This window comes from Sphaeramia orbicularis, chromosome 16 (genome assembly GCF_902148855.1).
Source record: "Sphaeramia orbicularis chromosome 16, fSphaOr1.1, whole genome shotgun sequence".
In the NCBI taxonomy this organism is placed as follows: Eukaryota; Metazoa; Chordata; class Actinopteri; order Kurtiformes; family Apogonidae; genus Sphaeramia; species Sphaeramia orbicularis.
The window spans coordinates 22131284-22156977 of NC_043972.1; the positions used below are offsets into that span (position 1 = coordinate 22131284).

General features: G+C 35.5%; 1 protein-coding gene across 1 annotated transcript; it reads left to right on the plus strand.

The window, feature by feature from the left end:
• Positions 1 to 24938, plus strand: LOC115435423 (semaphorin-4B-like). Its single transcript, XM_030157836.1, has 14 exons — positions 1 to 227; positions 7562 to 7722; positions 7813 to 7875; positions 8469 to 8567; positions 8797 to 8887; positions 10023 to 10145; positions 12548 to 12675; positions 12890 to 13071; positions 14815 to 14953; positions 16324 to 16510; positions 17247 to 17362; positions 18155 to 18315; positions 20540 to 20610; positions 21503 to 24938. Exons 1-14 carry the CDS (start codon positions 143 to 145, stop codon positions 22219 to 22221), a joined length of 2325 nt encoding a protein of 774 aa, XP_030013696.1. The 5' UTR covers positions 1 to 142; the 3' UTR covers positions 22222 to 24938.
• The last annotated feature ends 756 nt before the right edge of the window (positions 24939 to 25694 follow it).

Here is a 25694-nt window from a genome sequence, read left to right on the forward strand (position 1 = left end):
CCTCTGACCTCGGACCACAGCTCACAGGAAGCTGCGGTGACTCGTCGTCTTCTACTTGTGTCTCTTCACTTTCAGACTCTTTTCAGCTCTGACTGTGGTGGGCTCAGACCTGATCTTCATCTCCTCCTTCTCTGTCGTCGTCATGGCAGCAGTTCCCCTCTTGCTCCTCTTCATCCTGCTCAGCTCCTCCAACTCCCTGACCCCTCCTCGGAAATCCTACACCCTCAGTAAGTCCAATAAAATATCACTAATATCATCAGGTTTGATATCAGGGAAAAGAATGAGTCATATTTATTGGAAATTAACCTTTTTTTTAATCATGATGATCCTCACAAAAAATCTCCTAATCATGAATATCATTGTTTATTATTTTGTTTATTAATCAGGTAGTTGTTTGAACAATAAAATGTCAGAAAATGCTGAAAAATATTCAATCTTATGAATTAAAATTCTACAGTTAAGTCAGAAAAAGTTATGAAAATAAAAAATACTCACATCTCAGGAGCTGGAATCAGAATTCTTCTCATATTTTTTTCCTTAAAAAATGACTCAAACTGAAGAATCAATTATTAAACATGGTAATAAATATAATTATTTGCAACAAATATATGATAAAGTTCATAACTGTTTCAGCTCTAATGCTGCTGGTGTTTGGACTGTCAATAATATTCTGTAAAATGTGGTTCTTATGCTGAATGAGTGAATGAATTTTAATCCTTAATGTCAGAATATATCAAATTAAAGGCATTTTCATCAACATTAAAAACACAAAAATGGTTATGACAGGATGAAACTCAATAAACGATAAAATCTAATGAATAATGAGATTACATACAGTAAGAAACCTGAGCAAAAACAGTAGAGGGAAGCTCAATAAAACAACAGAATCTTTAAGAATAATTATAACAAATTTAAACACTAGAATCAGCTGAAACAAGAACAAATACAAGTGAAATGTGATGCAATTACGCATTAAAATTGTGAAACAGAAACAAATGATGCAACATGAAGCTGTTTCTGTGATGACAAGTGTGTTTCTTGTGTTAAAAGAAAAACTACTAAAAAGTAAAATATGCTTCTGATCATTTTTGTAACTTTTATATACATTAAAAGTGTTATTTTACATGTGAAATACACTTCAGAGATTAAAAAAAAAACCTTATTTTGTTTCAGAGGAAATTCTTCAGTGTTTGTGAGTCACTGTTACAACACATATCTGTCACATGTTTGTCTGCAACAACAGTGAACTTTAAGCCAAAGTGAAGAAACAATGCATGGAATCAGGTTTAATTTGACAAAAAGAGAAAAGCCTTGAAGTATATGTTCAGCAATTTTTGTGTCGTTATGTTTGGAAGTTCATCAGGTCAGAAAAAGAAAAAAAACACAAGATGAAAAAATATAGTATATCAGGAAAAGGCTTATGTTTTGTATGTTATTCAGTGAAAATGTCATGTTTTTGCACTGTCAAACATTAGCACACTTTGTCAATCAAGAGAAATCTCATTTAAGTATTTAGTTTAAGTATTTAATGATCAATACAATAAATACTACAATTAAGAGTAAAATAATAGATAAAAAAAAGTGTAATTATTGTCTCGATGTTTCAGTCAACCAAAAAGCAATTGGATTTATTCCTGTAACAACGCTTTTCCAAACAAACAACTAATAAAGCAACCACCCAAATAACTAAACAACAAATGGTGTCAGGCACAACAAACCCTGCCCCTTACACATAATTTGCCCATTATAAGTAAATGGGAAGATTTTTAAAAAATTCATTAAAAATTTGAACTTTGACCTACTGTTCCCAAAATGTAATGAGATCCATTCTAGGTGACTGGAAATCTATAAAGTCAAATTGGTATGAATTCAACCAATAGTTTTGCTGCTACAGACAAATGAAATTTTGCCCATTGTAAGTAACTGGGGGAAAAAAAGATTTTAAAAATTAATGAAAAATTGAAACTTTAACCTACTTTTTCCAAAATAAAATTACATCTATTCTGGGTCTCTGGATATCTATAAACCAAATTTGGTATGACTTCACCCAATAGTTTTGCTGCTACAGACGTTTGAAATTTTGCTCATTATAAGTAAGTGGGGGAAAAAAAATCATAAAAACACTGTAACTTTGACCTACTGTTCCCAAAATGTAATAAGATCTATTCTGGGTCACTGGCAATCTATAAACCAAATTTGGTAAAAACAGCATTTTATTACCTCCACCACGAGGTATTGTGACCGCTTTGCTTTGTGTGTTTGCGTGCGTGGTTGTTTGTTTGTTTGTTTGCATGTTTGTTAGCAAGATAACTCAAAAAGTTATGCATGGATTTTCAGGAAATTTTCAGGAAATGTTGATACTGGCGCAAGGAAGAAATGGTTAAATTTTGGTGGTGATCGGGGGTGGGGGGGGGGGGCAGATCTGTCTTGGCGGAGGTCTGCACTCTCCAAGTGCTTTTCTTGTTTTTATTGGGTCCCCAACAGGCAGAGGAAAACATACAGCAGTTATATATGTGATTTCATTTCCTTATTATAGAACAAACGTGGTCTCCAGAAGAGTTTTAAAAAACACTGACTTCAATAAAATGAAAAGTTGAGGAGAGACATCAGCTGTAAAAGATGTAATCAGAGGAAAATTATGCAAAAGATGCAACAAGACAAAGATGATGCAAAAAAGACACAAAATTTAAAGACAAGAATAATGCAAATTGACACAAGAAACAAAAACTGTCAGAAACAATTTTACAAACAGTATCTGACAGTGGATGAGTCAGTAAAAATGTAGATCATTGGCAAATTGTGACATATTTTATAAGTTTGGGACCTGACGGAGACCACAATAAATATATTTCGTAATAAATGCTGCTCTATCAACACTGATAACTACCAGCATAGACTGCATGTCAGATAACTCTATCTTTTATGGGTTTAGACTCTGCGTTCTATCTCTAGAGAAGGAAACATCTGCGATGACTGTTACTGATACAACATACTGACCTTCTCCTACTAAACAAACAGACTAAAACCTGTATGCAGATATGGAAAATTACAGTATATACAGATAGTTATTGTTAGAATTAGTCTGTTATTATTGCTCAGCCCTGATCTGTTTTAATGCATCCACTGAAAAATAATACTTTAACAGGTGTAAAACCCATCAAATCCAATCCATAAACAAGAAAAGCACTCAGAGTGCAGACCTCCGCCAAGACGGATCTGCCCCCCCCCCCCCCCCCTGCCCGGATCAGCACCAAAATGTAATGATTTCTTCCTTGTGCCAGTATCAACATTTCCTAAAAATTTCCTGAAAATCTGTCCATAACTTTTGAGTTATCCTCCTAACAAACAACCACGCAAACAAACACACAAAGCAAAGCCATCACAACACCTCCTGGCGGAGGTAATCAATCATAAAAACATGAACGTAATGGATAGAATCAAATAAACTCCAACACACAACACACACTGGTTAAAACACTGGAGTGGACTTACCAGCAGCATCCAACACCATTAGACACAGTGCATTAAGTGCATTAAAACATACACAGAGTCCTTCAGTTCAGAGTTCATCAGATGAACAGTTTCAGACCGTCTGCTCCTCTGGAATCTTTAATATTAACTCTAAATGGTTTCTGCCCTGATGAGATGGTTTGTTTCCATGTGTTCCATTCTTATTCTTCACAAAAAGCTGCTGATGGAAGACTGTGCTTATTTGCTTTTTTTTTTTTTTTTTGCTTTTTTTTTTTTTTACAGAATTCCCTTAAAAACATTGATTGAATTTTGCACTTCATATGATGGAAACCTGAGTGGATGTATTATAAGAACATGAGGTTGACCAGTGTGTCTGTGTGTTTAAAAATAAAAGCACATGTTATTTATTCATTTATTTATTTATTTATTTATTTTTCTATGTAGTATTGATAGTCTAGACTCTCAACAGTAGTGGGAAGTCATGTAACAAAACACGCTTAGGACCAAAACCACCAATAAATCAACACTACGTATCCACAGACTGTATCAGTCACTGAAAAAAGTATAAAGCTCGTTGTTCATTCACATTTATATTATGGTATTATCATGTTTTCTTCTCCATCATAACTCATAGCCATGTATTTTGACAGTCTGTAAAATAACACTGTCTTATAATATTCATGTGCTGCATCAGCTGATAGTTTACATCATAGCTCTGTCAGCGCAGCTCTGTTTATAGACAGAAAACAGTCACAGTAAAACCACAAATCATCTCTGTTTTCTTTACGGTTAGTTACACCAAAGATCTGTTTGGAATCATCCAAACAAGGTCAGAAGTGTCACAGTTTAGTCTGAACCTTGGATCAACAAATGGCAACTTAGCAAAGATAATAACATCCCATAATAACTTTATACCCTCATAAGCCTCATAATCAAACTCCCCCATGTAGAAGAAACACTGTTTTTTCAGCATCAAACTCCATTCTTTTCATTTATTGCTGTGTCCAGTGGGGAAAACAATGACTCATTTTATTACTTCTTTTCTTTGACTTGGACAGTTGTTTCTTAATGGTTCTCATCCTTAACTCAGCCTTGATGTTACCAACAGTGACTCAGTACTTCCTCTAATGGTCACATAAATCCCCTGACTGTCGCTGGAGATAAATTCAACAGAGCTTCTAGTTTTTATAATTGTCACTTGCTTTGACTCTAAAAGTTGTTTCTTAGTGGTTCTCATCCCATCTGGTCATCTTCTAATACTTTGGTCAAAGGCCCTGTGGTGTTCGTTTATGACCAGCAGTGACTCATTACTCCCTCTAGTGGTCACATAAATCCCACAGTCCATTGGTGTAAATAAATTCAGTTCACATCTCTACAGTCCAATGCACTGGTGTCTTTGGCGGAACTTCAGAGCAATTCATTCTCTTCTCTTAATTATTTTAGATGATTTTTTTTAATATTTAAAAATAAAAATATTACATGTAGCCCCATTAAACATCTTCAACATTTAAGTTTACAGAAAGGAGAATCATTACTGCAGGAAAATAAAATTGCACAATGCTGCTTCAAGAGGACTGTACATGCTGTCCATTAGCTGTTTATGCTCTGTGTGAACAGTATCAATCAATCAATCAATCAATCAAACTTTATTTCTATAGCACTTTTCATACATGTTACATGTAGCACAAAGTGCTTCACAACAAAACCCCCCACAGTCCTGCGGTTACAAATAAAAATACAAGCAATCAAAGTAAAATTTATAGTAAGAGTCTAATTAAAAGCTAGCCTAAAAAGATAAGTTTTAAGTTTACTTTTAAAAATATGAACACTCGCAGCGGACCTCAGGTCCTCAGGTCCTCAGGTCCTCAGGTAGGCTGTTCCATAGTTTGGGGCCATAAAAGCTGAATGAGGCCTCACCATGAGTCTTAGTGTGGACTCTAGGAACAGTTAAGAGATTACTACCTGAGGACCTGAGGGTCCGAGAGGGCTCATATGTTGAAAGCAAATCAGATAAATAAATAGGGCTAAGACCATTAAGAGTTTTAAAAACCAATAAAAGCACTTTAAAATGGATCCTAAAGCTCACAGGGAGCCAGTGCAGAGACCTGAGCACTGGTGTTAAATGCTCTCTCTTTCTGGTCCTCGTCAGCAGTCGGGCTGCAGAGTTCTGGAGCAACTGCAGCGGTGCAATAGTCTTCTTGGGAAGACCAGAAAGGAGAGCGTTACAGTAATCAATTCGACTTGAGACAAAAGCATGTATCAAAGTCTCTGCACTGGCTCGAGAGAGAAATGGTCGTACTCTGGCAATATTTTTTAAATGATAAAAACCAGTTTTGGTGACAGACCTGATGTGTGGCTCAAAGCTAAGCTCACAATCTAGTAAAACACCCAGACTTTTAACCCTCTCAGAGGAGCCGAGTGAATGGGTTTGGAGCTTAGCTTTGAGCCTCTCCCTCTGAGCCTCAGGACCAACAATTAAAACCTCAGTTTTGCCCTGGTTGAGCTGGAGGAAGTTTGCTGCCATCCAGGACTTAATATCTAAAATGCAATTATAAAGGGTGTCGATGGGGCTGAGGTCATCTGGAGACACGGCAACATAAAGTTGAGTGTCATCAGCATAACTATGAAAGTTAATGCTGTGTCTCCTGATGACCTGTCCTAGAGGCAGCATATAAAGGTTAAAAAGGGTTGGACCTAAAATTGACCCTTGGGGAACACCACAATCCATTTTGCACCTTTTTGATGAGTGTTCCCCAATACTAACATAAAAATCCCTGTTTGTTAAAAATGATTCAAACCAGTTAAAAAACAGTAGGGATGTTTATATCAGACAACACATGATTAATGTTTGTATTTGAACCTGACTGTTGATCTAAGACTGGGACTAACCTGCCCTTTAATTCAGGTCTAATAGTCTCTTTAGATTCACTGTGTTTGCAGCGTTGTTTTTTGTGTTAAAATCCCCTGTTCGTGTTTGGTTTTATTATAAGCTCTGTTTCGCTTGAATACTGATGTAGATGTGAACCACATCCGTTCCAAAACCCAAACCTCAGAGACAGGAAGTGGCGCTGGTCAGCTGACTGAAGCTCAGTGTCGCTGTTAAGCCTCGGTTTGCTGAGATCAGTTTATGTTTGGCTCTGACACTTTTACTTTAAACAGGTCTATGTTAAGTCTGGGTCTAAATAAACTCAGATGTGACTGAGACCACAATATGTAAAAAGAACCAGGGTTCAGCACAGATGGAGAACAGGTGCATGATGGGAAGGCAATGACTCAATGACAAACTGAGGAAAGTGAATATGGTCATTCTTTATTATTCAATTACATTCTCAATTATCTTTGAAAGACTCCATCCAGAATCTTTTCAAATTACCAGTTAATCAACCAATGAACCAAACAAATAAACAAACAAAAAACAAAGAAATGAGCAACTAATCAACCAAAGAACCAAATAAACAACCAAACCCACAAGCAACCAATTAAAAAACAAAACAAAACAAAACAAACAAATGACCAACTAACCAACCAACCAACAAACAAACAGACAGACAAACGCTGATCAACCAAAGAACCAATCATCCAAACAAACAAATAATCAGCTAATCAGCCTATGAAGCAAAGAAACAAACAACCAAAGAAACAACCAACTAATCAACCAAAGAGCCAAACAAACAACCAAACAACTGAACAAACACTACAGCATCCAATTACACCAACTACTAACCAACCAACCAAAAAAAATAAACAAACAACCGACTGACCTACCAGCCAACCGACCAGCCGACCAACCAACCAACCAAAAAAATAAAGAAACAAGTGACCAACCAGCAAACCAACCAAAAAAAAACAAAAAACAAAAAAAAAAACTGACTGACTAACCAACCAGCCAGCCAACCAAAAAAATAAAGAAACAGCCGATCGACTGACCAACCAACCAGAAAAATAAATAAACAAATGACCAACCAACCAACCAACCAACCAACCAAACAAACAAACAAACAAACTCTCTTCAGTCTACACCACTCATGAATGTGTAAAACTAAAAGCTAAAATGTTTGGAAGTGAAATGCTCCATGTGGTTCATGTTCAGACTCTGCAGACAGACCTCTGGTTCACTTCAACCCACCCGACGTCCAAAACACCACCACGCTGTTACTGAGCAACGACAGCTCCACTCTGTACGTGGGGGCACAAAACGCCATCCTCTCATTGGACGTCAGTCGCAGTGACGTTATCCAGCTCAAGACTAAGGTCAGAGTGGGTTTTACTCCAGTTCTTTTCATGCTTTATTCCACTAAAGTTAACAACTAATGCATTTGTTGGTTTAATCTGTCTGTGTAGATGCAGTGGAGTCCATCTGAAACTGAAATAACTGAGTGTACAGGCAAAGGGAAAAGCACCACGGTAACATCAACATATCTCAACGCTATTATTGTATTTAACCCTCAAAGACCTAAACAACTGCCAGCAACCAAAAGCATCCACTGGTCTAAAATGTTTAAGAACTTTTTGACCACTAATCCTATCAATATACTTAAATAATTCAGTTAAAATGCAGTTTCTCAATTTTTCATGGTCATCAGATATGATCCATTTGGACGTTCACAGGCTCCGTAGTGAATGTGGAAACACTGTCATCTTCTATAACACTGATTTGCCAGTGAAACCCATGGAGTTTGACAAATGATAATGATTGTAGATGGTTATTTGATGTTCAGTTAATGATATATTTTACTGAAAAAGTCACCAGTTTTCTCAGTTTTGATATAACTTGTGATTTTACTCTGAGCTTTTATGAATATCTACGTGGTCTGTAAGTTACATATGGGAAAAATATGTGATTGTCACAGAAAAATACAGAGGATAATATTGTAATAAATGGTGATAAATCACTTGGGAAAGGTTAAATGTAGCTATGAAAATAGTTGTAGGTCTTCAAGGGTTAATAGATATAAAGTTTTCAGTCTTCATGGTTTGGTTCACCTGTCTGTCTGCAGGTAGACTGTCCAAACTTCATCAGTGTGTTACAGCCCATAAACTCCACCCATCTGTACGCCTGTGGCAGCTACGCCTACAGCCCCCATGATGCCTTCATTGTAAGATTATTTACCTCTTATTCTGTTACAGTTTAACGCTCTGCATCTATTGTTTAGTACAGGTACAAAACTACAAAAACGTTTGTCTGTTCCAGTAACATTCACAGTAATGAACTTATAGAAGTACTTTGTATTATTTTACTGGAAAAATACAAAGGTATGTAGTAAAAAATAGAAATCCTCCATTAAATTGTGTATCTGAAGACTACTGGTGTGTTTTCTTTGTCAGGATGCTGAGAGTTTGGCGATGGTCCAACATCAAGGAGCTAAAGGTCGATGTCCGTTCAATCCATTTCAGAGGAGCATCACCACCACCGTTGGTCAGTCTGACTCACTAACTAACCAACAGAAGAATATGTGAGCTTAATGTACTGTCAGAGTTTAATGGAAGATGAAACAGAGTTAATGGGACTCGGACTGTGCTGTTCACTGATGCATAGAGGAAATGAATGGATAGAAATAAACTTCCTTTGACTTTAACCCTTTCATGCATGAATTATGAAAAAATGTATCTAGATTTTTTTTTTTTGTTTGTTTAGATTGATTTTATTACTCAAAATTAAGCTGAAATTGAAATGCATTTTTCTTTTTTTTTCAAATATGGTTTTATTAAGAACAAAGGGGTAAAAATGTTAAAAAGCAATAAATAGCCTTTGGACAAAAATAATGTCTTTATAGGATGTACAAACACATACAAGAGAGAAATAACTGATTTTGCATGTTTAGAGAAGGAAAATCCTCATGGTGGTATGAATACTTGATGCATGGTGTCCACATGCGTCAAAGGAGTGAAAATACCTGTGATTATGCACCTGCTAGTTTGATTTAAATTGTTGAAAAATTGATTTATACCCAAAGATATTAACATTTCAGACATATAAAGATGCCTAAACCTTATAAATGAGAAATTTAGTATATTATTACTTTTAATGAGTATTTTAGACTTTTATTTGTTGTATATTTATATTAGTGTACATCTATATTTTAAAAGCCAAGTGGCCTCTTTGTGTGCATGTATGTCTGTCTCAGCATTCACACAAAATCCATAAAGAGCTGACTGCTGCAGTTTGTCATACTTATGTGTTTTTGGTCAACGAAGAGACTAGCGAAAATGGTAAGTTGATAGGACCAGTAGCATATTTTGGGAGATACTAATAATTTTGGAATACAATAGCCTTACAGTCACGTTGCTATACCCAGAACGCTTTGACAATGACTGCTGGACAAATGCGGTACAGCATGCACGAATACACAACAGCATTGAACTACCACATTTAGAACCATGAGTCAACGCACTAGTATAATATAAGTTATGATTGGACAAACTGTCATAATGAGTATGTTTATCATTTATAAATCATTAATCCTAAATAGTGGCATGGTCATAACTTTGATACTAATTGCTGTTAAACCTTCAGAGGTAAAGTCATGTTAACTGTTACTATCCTGATTCAGATGGAGAGTTGTTCACTGCCACAATGTCAGACTTCAGAGGTGTCATACCACAAATTTCACGACATTTCAGTAAAGGTGGTCGGCCAGACATCAGCCAGGACTCGTCTGTCAGCTTCCTGGAAGGTGAGAGGAACCACATTTCAACTTGTTTCTTTTTTGTAAATGCTAATAATTAAAGCTACAGAATGTTAATGCGTACTGTGAAGTTCAAGGTTTGTCAGTTTGAGGACCTACTGCTTTTTTCCCCTGGTTTTTGTATTTTTGACTTGAAGAAGCAGAAATAAACACAATGCTGTGAGTCAGCTAAAAGAGGAAGATAAAGTAAAAATGTCAAACAGAGAGAGACATTAATACTGGAAGTTGAAACTGTCATGACACACTGTTAATTTATTTTATCACATTAAATATTGAAACAATCAGTTAGTTTTGAAAGCACTCAATTAAATAGTTTAGGAGATGAAAAAGATGGTTCAAAAGGTAATTACAAAGTTAAAACCTAAGTAACATGAACTTGACAAGACAAAATAAGGAGAGTGAAAGGAAACACAAAACCCTGTGTGTTTTATAGTGACTACTTTTTGTTGTAAATCATGACATAAAACAGATGAGAGCCTAGAGAATCAACCCAAACAGCAACAACCTCAAAGTGGAGTAAATCGACATTAAGTTAAGGGAAAACACCTCTAAGGGTTCATTACTATGAGGGAGAACCACAGTTGTCTGATCCACTTTGACTGTAAAATATTAATCAGAGCCACTTCACAGAATCCTTGCTGTCATTTACTTTCAGCAGAACCATCTTTGTGGCGAGTTTTCAGAAAGTGGAACTTGGTGTTTCTCTAGCACCAGCGATTCATTTCCTTTTAAAAAAAATACTGAACGAAATGTTCACCCTTAAGTCTCTGAAGGGATTAATTAATTAGTTAGTTAGGAAGTTAGTTAATTAGGAATTAATTAATTAGTCACGTACTAGAATGTATTGTTACGAAATCCTGTGTACTTTGTGCTTTACATTTAACAAACTACACTGTATGATCTGAATGTATGGATTAAAAAAAACTAATATTGCATTCAATATTTCAAATAAATGTTACGTTTATTTCCGTAATGCGCCCCACCCCCCCAATTAAACAGAACATTAGCAATCAATAATGTTAGAAAAACAATTAAAATTTACTAATTACTAACTAATTTACAAATTTACTTTGAAATAGTAACAGGACATAGGCACAATATGGAACAAACTGTGTTTCTATTGACAGTGACAATGGGAAAGGATTTCACATGTTTAGCTTCCATAGTTCAGAGCAGTTGGACACAAAATACTAACCTATGTAACTAACTAATGATTAGCTATAATATACAGTTTCATTCGGTGCATTGACAGTAGCTGCTCTGTACTTTCAGTGGTACTTCAATACAATCTGTAAAAGAAATCTGGTTAATCTTAAAGTTGGTTTAACTAGTTGTGGAGTAGAGATTGGTTTTATTTAAATTATTACCTCCGCCAAGGAGGTTATGTTTTCATTGAGGTTTGTCTGTTTGTTTGTCTGTTAGCACGATAACTCAAAATGTTATGGACAGATTTTAATAAAATTATCAGGAAATATTGATACTGGCACAAGGAACAAATAGTTAAATTTTGGTGGTGATTGGGGGGGGGGGGGCTGATCTTCCTTGGCGGAGGTCTGCACTCTCCGAGTAATTTTCTAGTTATCTATATATTATTAATTGTTTTCACAAAGAATACCCATTTATGTTGCCACTAAAATAGCCTTTTTCCTAGTGTTCCTATTATTCCTATTATTGCTAGAATCAAAGGTTTTGTGTGTAAACCAGGCTTAGAGAGACTTATCCACGCATTAATCTCTAGCAGGTCAGACTACTGTAACGACCTTCTTACTGGACTCTCTAAATGAGCTGTAAATCAACACTTTGTAGGGAAGCTAACATTAGCTACTGTCTAACCTTAAGCATGACTAGTCTTTTAAAGGTTTAAAGTACTGGACTGACAGGCTGTGGTTCACTTGCAAACATTGGCTGATTTGTCTGTTTAAACAGAGCTGTCAATGCCCAGTGTCAAACATGTATTTATTGACAAGAAAAACATGAATATTCAGTTCCATAACTAAATAAATATAACATTATTTTTATTCAAATCCCAGCAAATCTCTGCAAAATGGTGACAGGAAGTAGATTCTCATACATGTGCAACATATCAGATTTCCACTGTAAGTGGATTTTCTTCAATACATATTAAGCCAACACAGTTAACAGTCAACATTAAGTTTTATGCAAAATAGCTTACTGTGAAAATCACTCTTAACACACTCAAAATCATAGGCTCTTCGAGGCAAAAATAACAAGTGAATATAGTTTGCATCACAAAGATAGGATGTTCGCCTAAAACACCGAATTCTCTGCTTGTTCATTCAGCTGAATAGTGTTGCTGTCGATGCTCTCACATCCTTTTCCCCCACATTCTGATCTCATGGCATCGTCTGTCATCACTTCCTGTATTTCAGAGCCAACATTTGTCAGTTCGTCGTCAGATGCCACAGAGAGGAAACTCTACTTCTTCTTTACTGAAGTTGGGAAAGAGTTCAGCTTTGTCAACAAGCTGCAAATTGCACGTGTGGCTCAAGTCTGCAAGGCAAGTAAATAAAGTGCATTTCTACAGCATTTTTAAAACCAGTTTAAGCTGACCAAAGTTCATCAAGTAAAAAAAAACAAGTGAAAAACAAAACAAAACAAAAAAAAAACAGTTGTGTTTGTTAGAGCTTCTGGGCTAGAAGATGACTTATATCATATTTATATTTATAAGCTGAGTGGAGATGATATGTGTGATGCATTGCTCTGGTTTTCAGGATGATGTCGGAGGAGAGATGATCCTGCAGAAGAAGTGGACATCGTTTGCCAAAGCATCGCTGCTGTGTCAGTCTCAAAAACAGTTTCCATTCAACATCCTGCAGGACATGTTCACCCTCCATCCACCAGAGGGCAGCGGCTCCCCAGACACTCTGTTCTACGGCGTCTTCACCTCTCAGTGGTAGGAACTCAAGAAAAAACCCCAGACTGTAGTGGAATAATCCAAAAGACACTGCAGTACACCATGTCTGCCATATTCTGTCACCTTTCACACTGAATGTGAGTGTGTGACGCTTAAAGGGTTAAATGGCTTCAGTTAATTTTGTTCAGTGTCATAAATATGTGAATGGAAATTACAGTTCCATTGAAACTGAAAATAAGTGGTGTTTACGTATACTGCTCGTGGTCGCATCAGTAGGTGAACGTAATAAAGAGCAAAGTTGATCAGGTGACATCAGTAAAACAGTAAAAACATCAGAATGAGAAGGTTATATGAAATAAGGATGAATAACTATTAACAATGTTTGGACAAAGGAAATGAGTGTTCTTGTCCTGTTGTAACATTTTCCATGTAAGTTTTTCATTTAAGCCCCTATGACGACTTTTCCTAACTTTAACCAGTTGTTTTTGTTCCTAATGTAGGAGGCAACAACTATGGCTTGAAAATGAAGCCAGTTCAGATGTATGACTGTTAATGTAGTAACATTAACAGCTACTAGATGCAGTCTCTTAAAATCGAGTAAATAACAAGTAGTGCCAGGCACAACAAATCCCGCCCCTCGCATGTATTGTAGTTTATTTTGGCATCAATCCAGCTGATGTCATCATGTCTATGTGTGTGCTGATGTCAACATATCAATTGCCTCTATATATGTGCCAAGTTTGAAGTAAATTGAAACAAAATTGATGTCTTTATAGACATTTGAAATTTTGCCCATTAAATGGGAGAAAAAAAGATTAAAAAAATTCCTTTAAAATTTTTGAACTTTGACCTACTTTTCCCAAAATGTAACCACATCTATTCTGGGTCACTGGCAATCTCTAAACCCAATTTGGTATGAATTCAACCTATCGTCTTGCTGCTAGAGTGTTAACAAACAAACAAACAAACAAACAAAAGAAGAAAAAAACAAACTGAACCAAAAACCATACCCCTTGACTCCCCTTCGGGGGGGCGGGGGGTAATTAAGTCAATATTTGCCCTATTTGGACCCTCTAGTAAGTGTTTGGATCCATCTGGAAAATATGGCTCTTTTAATACAATTTTTAGTCAAACAAAAGGTTTATTGTCTGCTGTGTTGGACAGCATACAACATATTGTTGTTGGCAAACAGCTTAATGTATAATTATTGTCATACTAATGTTTTGACAAACTGACAAACTTTACTGTTTTACAGTCAGAAACCTAAGGCCAGTGGCCAAAACATGAACTCGAGGCTTCACATGAGCAATGTAAAAAAAAACAATGGTTGATGCCCTGATAACTTTGCCCACTACTCTTTCTCTAATAATTTTCCAACAGTATTTTATGTTTGCAAATATGCATGCATTTATGAAAGAAAATCTGTGTATTCTATTGTGTGGACAAAGTGATTCCTTCTGTTTAGAGGTTGAAGAGTGGAGAAACAGCCCAGTGCTCTGTCAGTTCTTCTGGTCATGTATGAGGAATTAAAAATGAAAGTGATGAAATGATGTCAGTTACAAAATCTAAACTGTCAGATGAGTTGATAACGTTGTTTGACATTATACTTAATACAGCACTAGTGACATTTAATACAGAAATGACAGGTAATATTTACAGCTTTTGTGTTATCACTACACCCACTCGAGAACTATTGGACTAGTGCTCAAGTCATTTTACAATTCATCATGAGTGTGGGTTGTCATGATGGTGTGCAGTGATGTTTTCTGTGTTGTGTGTCAGGTCTTTATCTGCAGAGTCTGCGGTTTGTGCCTTTAGGCTGCAGGACATTAGAAACGTGTTCAATGGGAATTACATGACCTTTGACATGAACACAGACCTGTGGAGTCCACTGATGAATAAACACTCTTATCTGGGGACGGTAAGGGCTTTCATTTTTACTTTATTTAGTAATCATATAAATATACAGTAGTTTTTCCATGTCCATGCTATAACATGTAACGTTTCAGCATTAACCCATAAAGACCCAGTGCTCCTTTTGTGGCCGTTCCACAACATTTTTTTTCTCTATATTTAACTTTTCTTAAGTGATTTATCACCATTTTTATGGTAATATTATCCTCTTTAGTGTGAGTTTTTTCTGTGTAAATCCTGTATTTCCTATATTTAATTTACTGATCACGTAGATATTCATTAAATTCAAAGGTCATTCAAAGTAAATTCATAGTTCATTATATCAAAACAGAGGAAACTGAAGAAAAAGGGACTTTTTCAGTAAAATACATCATTAACTGAACATAAACCCAGTGTCTCCATCCACTGTCATTGATCCAACTCCATGGGTTTTACTGTTGAATTAGTGTTGTAGAAGATTACGGTGTTTTCACATTCACTGTGGAGCCTCTGAATGTCTGAGTGGATCATATCTGATGATTATGAAAAGATGACAAACTGTATTTTACACCAATTTTTTACTTGTATTGATAGGTTTAGTGGATCGACAGGTATTAAACATTTTACATCAGTAATTGGTTTTGGTCACCAGTGGTTGTTTGGGTCTTTATGGGTTAAAATATATAAAAATGACCAGTAAAACAAACCTCCCATGGTTCCATACTATACTACCATGTCTTTAAATGTTTTTTATTGTAGTTTTGATAAATAGGCCCCTAGTGGCAGACATTACAGTTTACCTTTAATTTCCAAAACAGAGCTAAGCTAACAGAGCTATAATATAAACTATCAGCTGTTGCAGCATGGGAAGATTGTAAAACGTAGCGTCAGCTTGACTCACAGAATTAAAATAATTGGCTATGAGTTTTAGTTTGAAGAAGAAAACTTGATATTACCATAATACAGATGTGTGTAAACAATGACTTTATACATTATTCAGTGAGTGATACAGTCTGTGGATGCATGGTATTGATTCTTCGATGGTTTTGGTTCTAAGTGTATTCTGGTAGCAACAATACATAGATTAAATAGCTGTCACTCTATCTATACTTATATACATCCTTAATACATACTTTTTTTTTTATTTAATGTATGCTAATTTGTACTCTGTGCAGCCCTTTGGAGGCTTTGTGTTGGTAAAATGTGCTATACAAATAAAAGTGAATTGGATTGAATTGGATTCTCATTTACAATCTTTTTTAAAAATGAAACTCATTCTTCAGGGTTGGATTCTAGGCCAAGTTTTGTTTCCCCTTTGAGGCAGTTTTATTGAAAATATTAGTTTAAAATGTTCACTAGCTGTTTGTCAGAGACTCTTCTTCTTTGTTCTCCTGACAGTGTGGACAGGACAAATCGACAGAAGCATTACTGGAGGTGAAGAAGTCCTTCCTGACCAGCAACAGCGTTCAGCCGCTCGGAGACAGACCTCTAATTGTGTCATTAGAACAGCGTTACAGTCGAGTTACCGCCATGAGGACGACGGCAGCGGATGGGAAAGACTACACCATCCTCTTCCTCCTCACAGGTCTTAATTCAGTGTAGAAATGTTTGTGAATTTTTAGTTCTATGGAGTAAGGTTTTGGGTTTTGATTACAGTTTAGTTTGAGTTGAGTTTCATAAGTACTTTTAGCTGCTTTTATTTAAATGAATAGATTAGTTTGGATTGAATCTCTATTTATTTAAGTTATTTTAATTTTGTTTTGCTTTTATAAAGAAATTATATATAAATATAAAGAATGAGCGATAACAAATATGATTCACAAAATGAATGTTCGGTTATTGTGCAAAGCCATTGCAAAAATTATTATGCAATGACTTTGCACAATGTCCCATATTGTGCAAAGGACTTTTATTATTGTACAACATCTACTTCTACTATTGTTCACTGCAGAGCACAGTACGTAGTAAACTTTACATTCTCTGTATTAATAGCCAGTAAAATTATAGAAAAACATTTTCAACAAACTGAAACAGTCTAAATGTGATCCTTTAAGAGCAAACCAAAATACTCTGTGTGACATTGCTTAAAAAATTTAAAGTCAGCAGTTCATTTCCATAAACCACAACTTCAAGGAAAAATCGAGGGGGAACTAAAATTAAGCAGGTTTTACCAAAAATGTTTTATCTGTTTAGTTTGGGTTTCATTGTTCATTGTAGTTTTAATAAAAAAGAAAAGGATTTATTCACCACTTGTTTTAGCTTTTTCGGTTATTCATCATCATCATCATCATCATAGTCATTGTGGTCTCTTGTGATTCCAGAGTCTGGATTCCTCCATAAAGTGGTTTTATTGGATCAAGGTCCACGGGTCATCGAAGAAATCCAGGTGTTCACCAAACCTCAGCTTATCAAAAACATGGTCCTTTCAACCTCAAAGGTAAAATAATAGAAGAAGTGTGTGGTGATGATTTTGGCTGCTGGACTTTAAGGGTCAGATTTACCAAGGCAGCACAAATTAATGAGTGCATAATAAATAAAAAACTGTATTTATTCATTTCTATATCAGGGACAATGCATTGACACATAGTGGACATATAGAACATATGATGTTCTTTTTTTGGTGGCAGTTTACTAACATTTTACAAAATTATGAACACAGATGCAGCCACTGCATTTCAATAATGACTTGACCTGTTCACTGGACACTAGTGCAAATTAGAGTCAGATTACACACAGTCACATCTGATGAGGGTCTGTGGATCCTATTATGGACACAGTGAAGGTTATGTGTTTATATTGATAACTTTATTGATCTGTAGTATTTGAAGAACCTGTTTCTTAGTCCCTGGTTCTGTATTTAATCTGATACAACTTGAATAACTTATACTTTTAACAATTTTCAGTCAGCTTTGTTTTTGTTGCTTGTAATGAGCAAAAGTTTTTTTTTTTTTTTTTTTTTTTTTTTTTCTGGTTTTAGGCCCATTATGATCTTTCAGTGACCAGACTTTTATTGTGGGTTATAAATAGGCTCAATTTGTTGTGTTTACTTCACATTTTTTTATTTATTATAAGTCAGTTTATACATATGTAAGAGTATAAATATATTTGTTTATATATACATATCTATTCTTTTTTTTATTCCCGTTTTCTTTTAGTGAGGCTGTTTTTGGTGTGTGATGTTTTTTGATGATGATTAAATCGGTGGTCCCTGTGTTTCCTGTCCCTGTAGGGTGTTGTGTTTGTGGGGACATCTGAAGGTGTGACCAGCGTCCCTGTGGCTCAGTGTTCTATCTATAGAACCTGCAGTCAGTGTGTTCTGGCCCGAGACCCTCTATGTGGATGGAGTCGGACCAGGAGCGTCTGCACCAGGATGAATACCTCTGAAAACCTGTAAGAGTCCAACATCCTCCTGATCCCAACAGGGTCCCCACTCTAATACCTTTAAGTGTTAAAACATTGCATTTACAACAGAGTGTTTTAGGATCCATTAACTGAGATTTTTTACATTGCATGGTGTACCTCAGGGTTCAATTGTAGGCCCACTTTTGTTTATTCAAACATTGATTATTTAGATTCATTGAGTTTTAGTTAGATGTATTGACTCTTTGTGATTACATTTTTGTTAGTTTTAGTAGATTTTTTTTAACCTGATGTTATATTCAGTTTAATTCAGGTTGAACTGTTCTATTTCTATTTGACATTTTTATTTTAGTTAATTCAACTATTTTGCCAAAACTACGGTAGTTTTCGTTATAGTCTTAGTTTTTTGGGGTTTTTTTTGTAACTCTATTATCCATTTGTACTGATGGAAACATTCAAACTAAGACTGTTTAGAAGAAGTGGAGCAGACATTTGTGGTGAGATGTGACCTTAAATCTACCGTTAAACACTGTTACACCTCCATTTTGTGTTTTTTCTCACTCATGCCCCCATAAATATCTCATCAATGAGATGTCAAAACCGTCTTTTGTGGTGGCTGGTTATGCATTGTGGAATTTCCTTTGTGCGCAAAGTTAACCAACAGAAAAACCCACCAAGGTACCCTCAGCCCAATGATTCAGACTGAAGATAAAGACATGAAAATGTTCTTTGTGAGTGCACGCTGGGTTTAATATATAATAATATATTTATTGAATAGAAAAAACCACTGAAGGACCTGATTAAACATAATTATTAACTTAAAGTATAAGTTGAAATGTCTTAGTTAACATAAACTAATAAACTTACAAATGATTAATGGACACAGTAAGGCAAATTTACTCTTATTCTTATTTTTATTCTTATTCTTATTCTCGTTCCCTTTCTTATTCTTATTCCCTTTCTTATTCTTATTCTTATTCTTATTCTTATTCTTATTCTTATTCTTATTTTGTAAGGTGGCTACTATCTAAACCTCAACCTCAAAAGTGTCAAATATGTGTCCTACAGGCCAAAACAAACCAAAGGGTCCAATTCAGCCCATGGGATGAATTTCCAAAGTGCAAAAAAAAACAAAAAACAAAAAACTGTGTCCAACTTGTTTTATTTCAGGGGCCTCATAGGATCGTCACTGGGTCAGACCAGCAAAGTAGAATCGTAAAAATTTTAAATGACAACTCCAAATTGTTCTCTTTGTTTTAATGTGAAAAATTGTGTCTTTGTAGATCCAGTGTGATCTGTAAGTTGTAATACACATTTATAAATAATAAGATGAGGTGTAATATTGTTTTTAAGAAATTTCAGGTTGTTCGTGAATGTGCAGGTTATTCACATTTTTTTATGAAAGGATAGTTTGCATTTATAAACATGTTCATAAAGTAATTTAGCTTTTTTGTACTAAAACAATTAGAAGAATTTGGAGTTGTCATTATTTAGAGGTTTTTATCCATTTGTTTGTGGCCCCTGAACTAAAATGAGTTTGACACCTATGGTCTATGTACATACTTTTAATATCTAAATATCTAAATACTTCACAATATTAGGGCTATTACAGTATAAGGGAAGGGGTGGAAGTGGGTCAGTCGGGAGTAATCACTGTTTGTAAATAATTAAAATTTTAAATAAAGTTGTCCACTGATGAGGAGGGTGGTGGTGTGTCGAAATAAATAAATAAATAAATAGAAAACCAATCAGAGAGCGCAGACCTCCGCCAAGGCAGATCAGTCCCCTCCCATCACCACCAGAATTTAATCATTTGTTCCTTGTGCCAGAATCAACATTTCCTGAAAATTTCATCCAAATCCATCCATAACCTTTTGAGTTATCTTGCTAACAGACAGACAAACCAACAAAAAATCTGCCCCCCACTCCCGATCACCACCAAAATTTAGTCATCTGTTCCTTGTGCCAGTATCAACATTTCTTGAAAATTTCATGAAAATCCATCCATAACTTTTTGAGTTATCTTGCTAACAGACCAACAGACAAACCCCGATGAAAACATAACCTCCGCCATTTCACTTGGCGGAGGTAATAAACATCATGAGGTGAGACAATAAAAATAAATAAATAAATACTTCTAAAGAGCTGTGTCCAATGTGGTAAAATGGTCTGAAATTGTATAAAGGTAGCGGAGCCCAGTGGATCTAGTTTTTGCCCTGTGAGTTGACTGACAGGTGTGTGTTTTAACCTTCAGGGTTCAGGACTTGGAGAACGTCAACACAGCAGCTCAGTGTGATGGACAAACAGTGACTGTTGTGGATAGAGGTAAAGCTCAGTGGTAGCATCATCTGTACAACATAACTAACATTTGACAGCCTTTGAAATCAGAATATATGGGTCATTACACCTCGGTTTTTGCTGTGTCTACATTTATGTCTCAGTAATTTAGGTAAATAAACATCCACACTGGTATTATTGCAAAACTTGAGGGTCCAACTTGGCAGACAGTTCATTTACTTGAGTGTTAATATCAACAGCCAGACTTACAGTATATATAAATGTGACTAGTTATACAGGGTGGGGAAGCAAAATTTACAATATTTTGAGGGAGGGATTGAAAGACAGTATATGACCAGTTAGTTTATTGAAAGTCATGAGAATTTATTTGCCACAAGAAAATTTACATAATAGAAAATGTTTTTATTCTATGTGTCCTCCTTCTTTCTCAATAACTGCCTTCACACGCTTCCTGAAACTTATGCAAATGTTCCTCAAATATTCGGGTGACAACTTCTCCCATTCTTCTTTAATAGTATCTTCCAGACTTTCTCGTAATAGTTTTGCTCATAGTCATTCTCTTCTTTACATTATAAACAGTCTTTATGGACACTCCAACTATTTTTGAAATCTCCTTTGGTGTAACGAGTGCATTCAGCAAATCACACACTCTTTGACGTTTGCGTTCCTGATTACTCATATGGGCAAAAGTTTCTGAAAAGGTATGGATAATAGTGTTAGGTATGATTATGACATCAATATATGTTTGTTTTCAAAACAATTGATGTAGTGCCTGCTGAGAAAAAACAACTAAATGTTCATTGTAAATTTTGCTTCCCCACCCTGTATGTATTGACATATTTGCCAAGTTGCAGTTTCAGTGATATATGTCCAGACCAGTTAAAGTTAGGGGTTAAAAGTGATTATTTCTTTCCCACAGAGGTGAATACCAACATGAACGAACCTGTAACGCTTCTATGTTCGAAACCGTCCAACCTGGCCACTGTTAAATGGTCCACCCATCGATTCACAACCCTGCCAGAGGAACTTTTCGTCCAATCAGCTGATGGCAGCCTCAGGTTCTTTGCCACTGCCCGCACCTATGGGACCTACATCTGTGAGGCAGAAGAAGATGGAAACAAGGAGATCGTTGTCAGATACACCGTCCAACCTGGTGTGTTGCCACGCTCGAATAAAACCCCCAACTGGACGACCAACACCGAAGAACCCTACGAAGACATTGAAACCCATAAACCTACAACACAACCTGCCCCAGAGCCAAAGGAGACGGACCAGACGGTGACAAATGGACAATCCAACGATGAATCCACCACGATTTCTGAAGACACATTCACATATGACTACTTTAATAATATGGATTTGACCTCGACCTTGAAGAGCGGCGTCCAGCCCTTTAAGGAACAACCCAAAATCACAAAGATATTGAAGAGCTACCACAGTGAGTTGATCGTTGTTTCCCTCCTGCTGACGATCTGCATCTGCATCCTGATGCTCGGAGGGTTTCACATATGGCGGCAGATGAATATGAACCAAACGGTCAGCCTTGAGAACGGTGACACAATCACCAAATGTATGGAGAGCACGCCATCCCTGAGCAGCCCAGAGGACGCCGGCCCGGAGCTGAAGGTGGTCGAGTAAACAGAGTCACCTGGTTTTATATCAACATCCAGACTGGGCTGAAAAAACAGTCCAACGTTTTCAACAAATGAGACAATACATACTACACAAAGACTGAAGTCTCACATTGTAGCATTTTCCTGACTTTGACAACAACTTAACTCTGGTTCTTATAGTGGTTCTGTTCAAGATTCTCCAAATATTCCACCACGTGTCCACTAGTTTTACCACAACTATTGTAATTAAAGATATGTTGGCAAAGGGGAGAGTTGCAGAAGCAAAACAGGTCATAATATACAGTAGTGGACACTCTTAAAATTTTACACAATGTCAAATATTATCATGAAATATTTGTGGGAAAAATGTTTTTTGTGTTTTCTAAAGGTGTGGCTGCATCAGACAGACACAAACAAATGCAAATGATTATTGTTGTTTTGTTTTTTGTTTATTGTTAACAAGAAACTAGATTCTTGACAGGTGATGCATTGGATAGCACCCGTACCTCACAGCAGGAAGGTCCTGGGTTCGATTCTAACGTTAGTCGATTGGCGGGAGGAGTTTGCATGTTCCCCAGCTTCCTCCCACCATCCAAAGACATGCACTGATAGGTGAACTAGTTTATCTAAATTGCCCATAGGTGAGAAGGGTTGGTTGTTTGTCTTTATATGTGAGCCCTGTCCTCCATAAGTATCCCATAAGTAGCTGGGATAGGCTCCTTAGTGAGGATAAAGTGGGTTCAGATGATGAATGAATGATATTTGTGACAGTTTCCACATGTCATGCCCTGGATGTGTTTCATTATCTTACTGAAACATCCAGTTTTGACCTCGATGGAACAGAGCATGTGCAGAAGGGAGCATGTGGGTTTGGAGAATGAAGTTCAACGACTTAAGAGTGATTCTGCACCTTTTGACAACATTTTTAACAGTTTAACCGCCTGTAGATCACCTGGACCTGCTTAAAGGTTCAGATAAGACTTACACCTGATGGTTAGGGTTCACTAGAACTTATTTCTTTAGTGTTTGGGTTCTGAGCGGGCTAAACTGGTTAATACACCTAAAAAAAAGTGAATAGTTTAAATTTCCATCGTCAGTTTTTTGCCTGCATTAGACCACAGTCCACAGGGGTTTATTGAGGAGATGACAGTAAAATTATTACTTTATGATAAATGAATACATACATACATACATACATAAAATTGCTGACATTTTCTTTTTTTTTTTTTTTTTTTTTTTTTTTACTTTTAAGGTATCTAAAATACTGTTGGTCTATTTAGGAGTTCATCCCTTCTTTTCCTGTTCAGTCTGTCTCCTAAATGGGTCTGAGTTGAGAATAATCTTTACTTTATTTATCATTTCCTGAGTTGGGCAAAACGTGTATGGAAATGTGAAACCATAAAAGCTGTGTTTTACATGAAGGGAATCCACAGAGACTTAATTAGCTGAAATGCTAACATTATCTAGCACCAATATTTTTTTTTTTTCTCATTTGCTTAACAATTGTAAAATTAGATGTGAATTGAATCCACCTCCTCTGCTGTTGATTAACACATGTAAAGTGGAAAAAGTGTTTTATGGACACAGTTCTGCAAAAGATGGGAATTTTAATTTTATTTTTTAAATAAATATTTACCATTCCCATTGCGTTTATGACAGTTAGCCTGGTGGTTCAGCAGTTTTTTGGGTTTTTGTTTTCTTAGATAAAGGTACGAGAGATTAGTAACATGTTTGTTGTTTTTTTTTGTTTTTTAGAAGAAAAAAGGTAAAAATGCATGTATGTTATAGACCAAACATACATGCATTTTTATCTTTTTTCTTGACTGTATAGCTGCTGTAAATAAACCCTGCCTATCATTGACTTTACATTAGATTTGATCAGCTAAAGTTGTAATTTGCTCATCTATAGATATAGTGTTAAAGATATGATTGATAACGGTCATGTGACCTCTTTAAAGTTTCATCCATGTTTCTTCATAACGTGTGACAAAGTGGCTCCAAACAGGCCTGGGTCTGGATGGTTTTATAGTGACTTCTCATTGCTTTTCTACAACACTTTCTCACAACATAAAATTCTCGCAGTTTCCATCACCGTGGTTACCCAAATTGCCATGAAAATCCATGCACAGATATTTGATTTAGCTAAATATTGTCTAATTTGTGAGGATTATGTGTTGAAATCACAAACATGTCGAATTGTATGTTTTTATATTTTTTGTGCTACTGTTTTGTCTGAATCTGAATGTAAGTAACTGATGTGAATGTAACGAGGAATCAAATTTTTATTTTTTTAAGATTTAATTATTTAAAGAGAATTTATCTTTTATTTTCTGTGTTTTTCAGTTATCATTACTGTGACCGCCTGCAGCACAAATTTAAACAAATGTGAACATGTTATATTTTTCTGTGCACTGTATTGTATACTGTCAGTAAGTTAAGGTTAAAGTCTGTTTTATTTGTCTTTTTGTTTTTTGTCAATCAGACCTAAATGTCGTTTTAACTCTCACCTTAATGGTTCAATGCTTCTGCTATATATGTATTTATTAAACAAATCTTTTTCACAACAATTTTGTGTTTGAAACATGGCAGGGATTAAAACACATCATTTCACCTCTCAAAAGCGAATTATACCTTCCCTTTCATGCACACTGTGTTGAATATGCTTTTCCTTAACGAATACATCCTGCCACCTGCTGGAGAAATAATGCAATAAATAAATACGACTTAAAACATGAAAACTGACACATGAAAACTGACTGGATTTAACTGTGTGGATCATGTTTTTATTTAATCCAAATTACATGACATGTGCAGATTTTACAAATTAAATCTTATTCTTATTATTAATTTTCCACTTTACATTTTACAAGTCAAGTGCATGTTATTAACATTACAAAATGAAGTAACAGCCATTAACTATGAAATATATAAGGTGTTACTCTAAAATTCTTCAACATGTAATTATGTAAGAGTTTCATACTACTAATAACATTAGTCAAAACCGCACCCATTAGTTACCTGTTTTTGTCAATGCATGAACTTCTGTTAATTAACGCAAATAAATAGATCAGCAAACAATAACTAGACACATTAAGAAACTATTAATCGCTAAATTATGCTCGTTACTGCAATGTTAATGTTAACTAAAGCTAATTATCTTTATTGAAAATAAAAACTAAAATGAACTACTCAGTATTTCTGAATTCTATGCTATCACGTTCATAGAAAACTTAATTCAATTTATATATAACTTATCACAACACTTTCTAAAATATCAGACTATTATTATAAAATAACACTCGTATTTCTATCACAAAAAATGTTAATCACACATTATATGCACTGACATCTGTGACCATAAACACATTTTAAATGAACAGAATGATTATTTTAAATAAACTTCTGCTTTTAACACTATCTGACATAGTTTTACACTTTTCTGTGGATCATGTTGGATGGTACAAACAAAAATATTTGGACCAAATTTACACCAAAAAG

Excerpts from the sequence above, each read along its gene's own strand:
- LOC115435423 (XM_030157836.1), top strand. The coding sequence starts at position 143 with ATGGCAGCAGTTCCCCTCTTGCTCCTCTTCATCCTGCTCAGCTCCTCC. Across the intron at positions 7,876-8,468 it reads GCAAAGGGAAAAGCACCACG|GTAGACTGTCCAAACTTCAT; the intron begins GTAACATCAACA and ends GTCTGTCTGCAG. Across the intron at positions 16,511-17,246 it reads CATCCTCTTCCTCCTCACAG|AGTCTGGATTCCTCCATAAA; the intron begins GTCTTAATTCAG and ends TTGTGATTCCAG.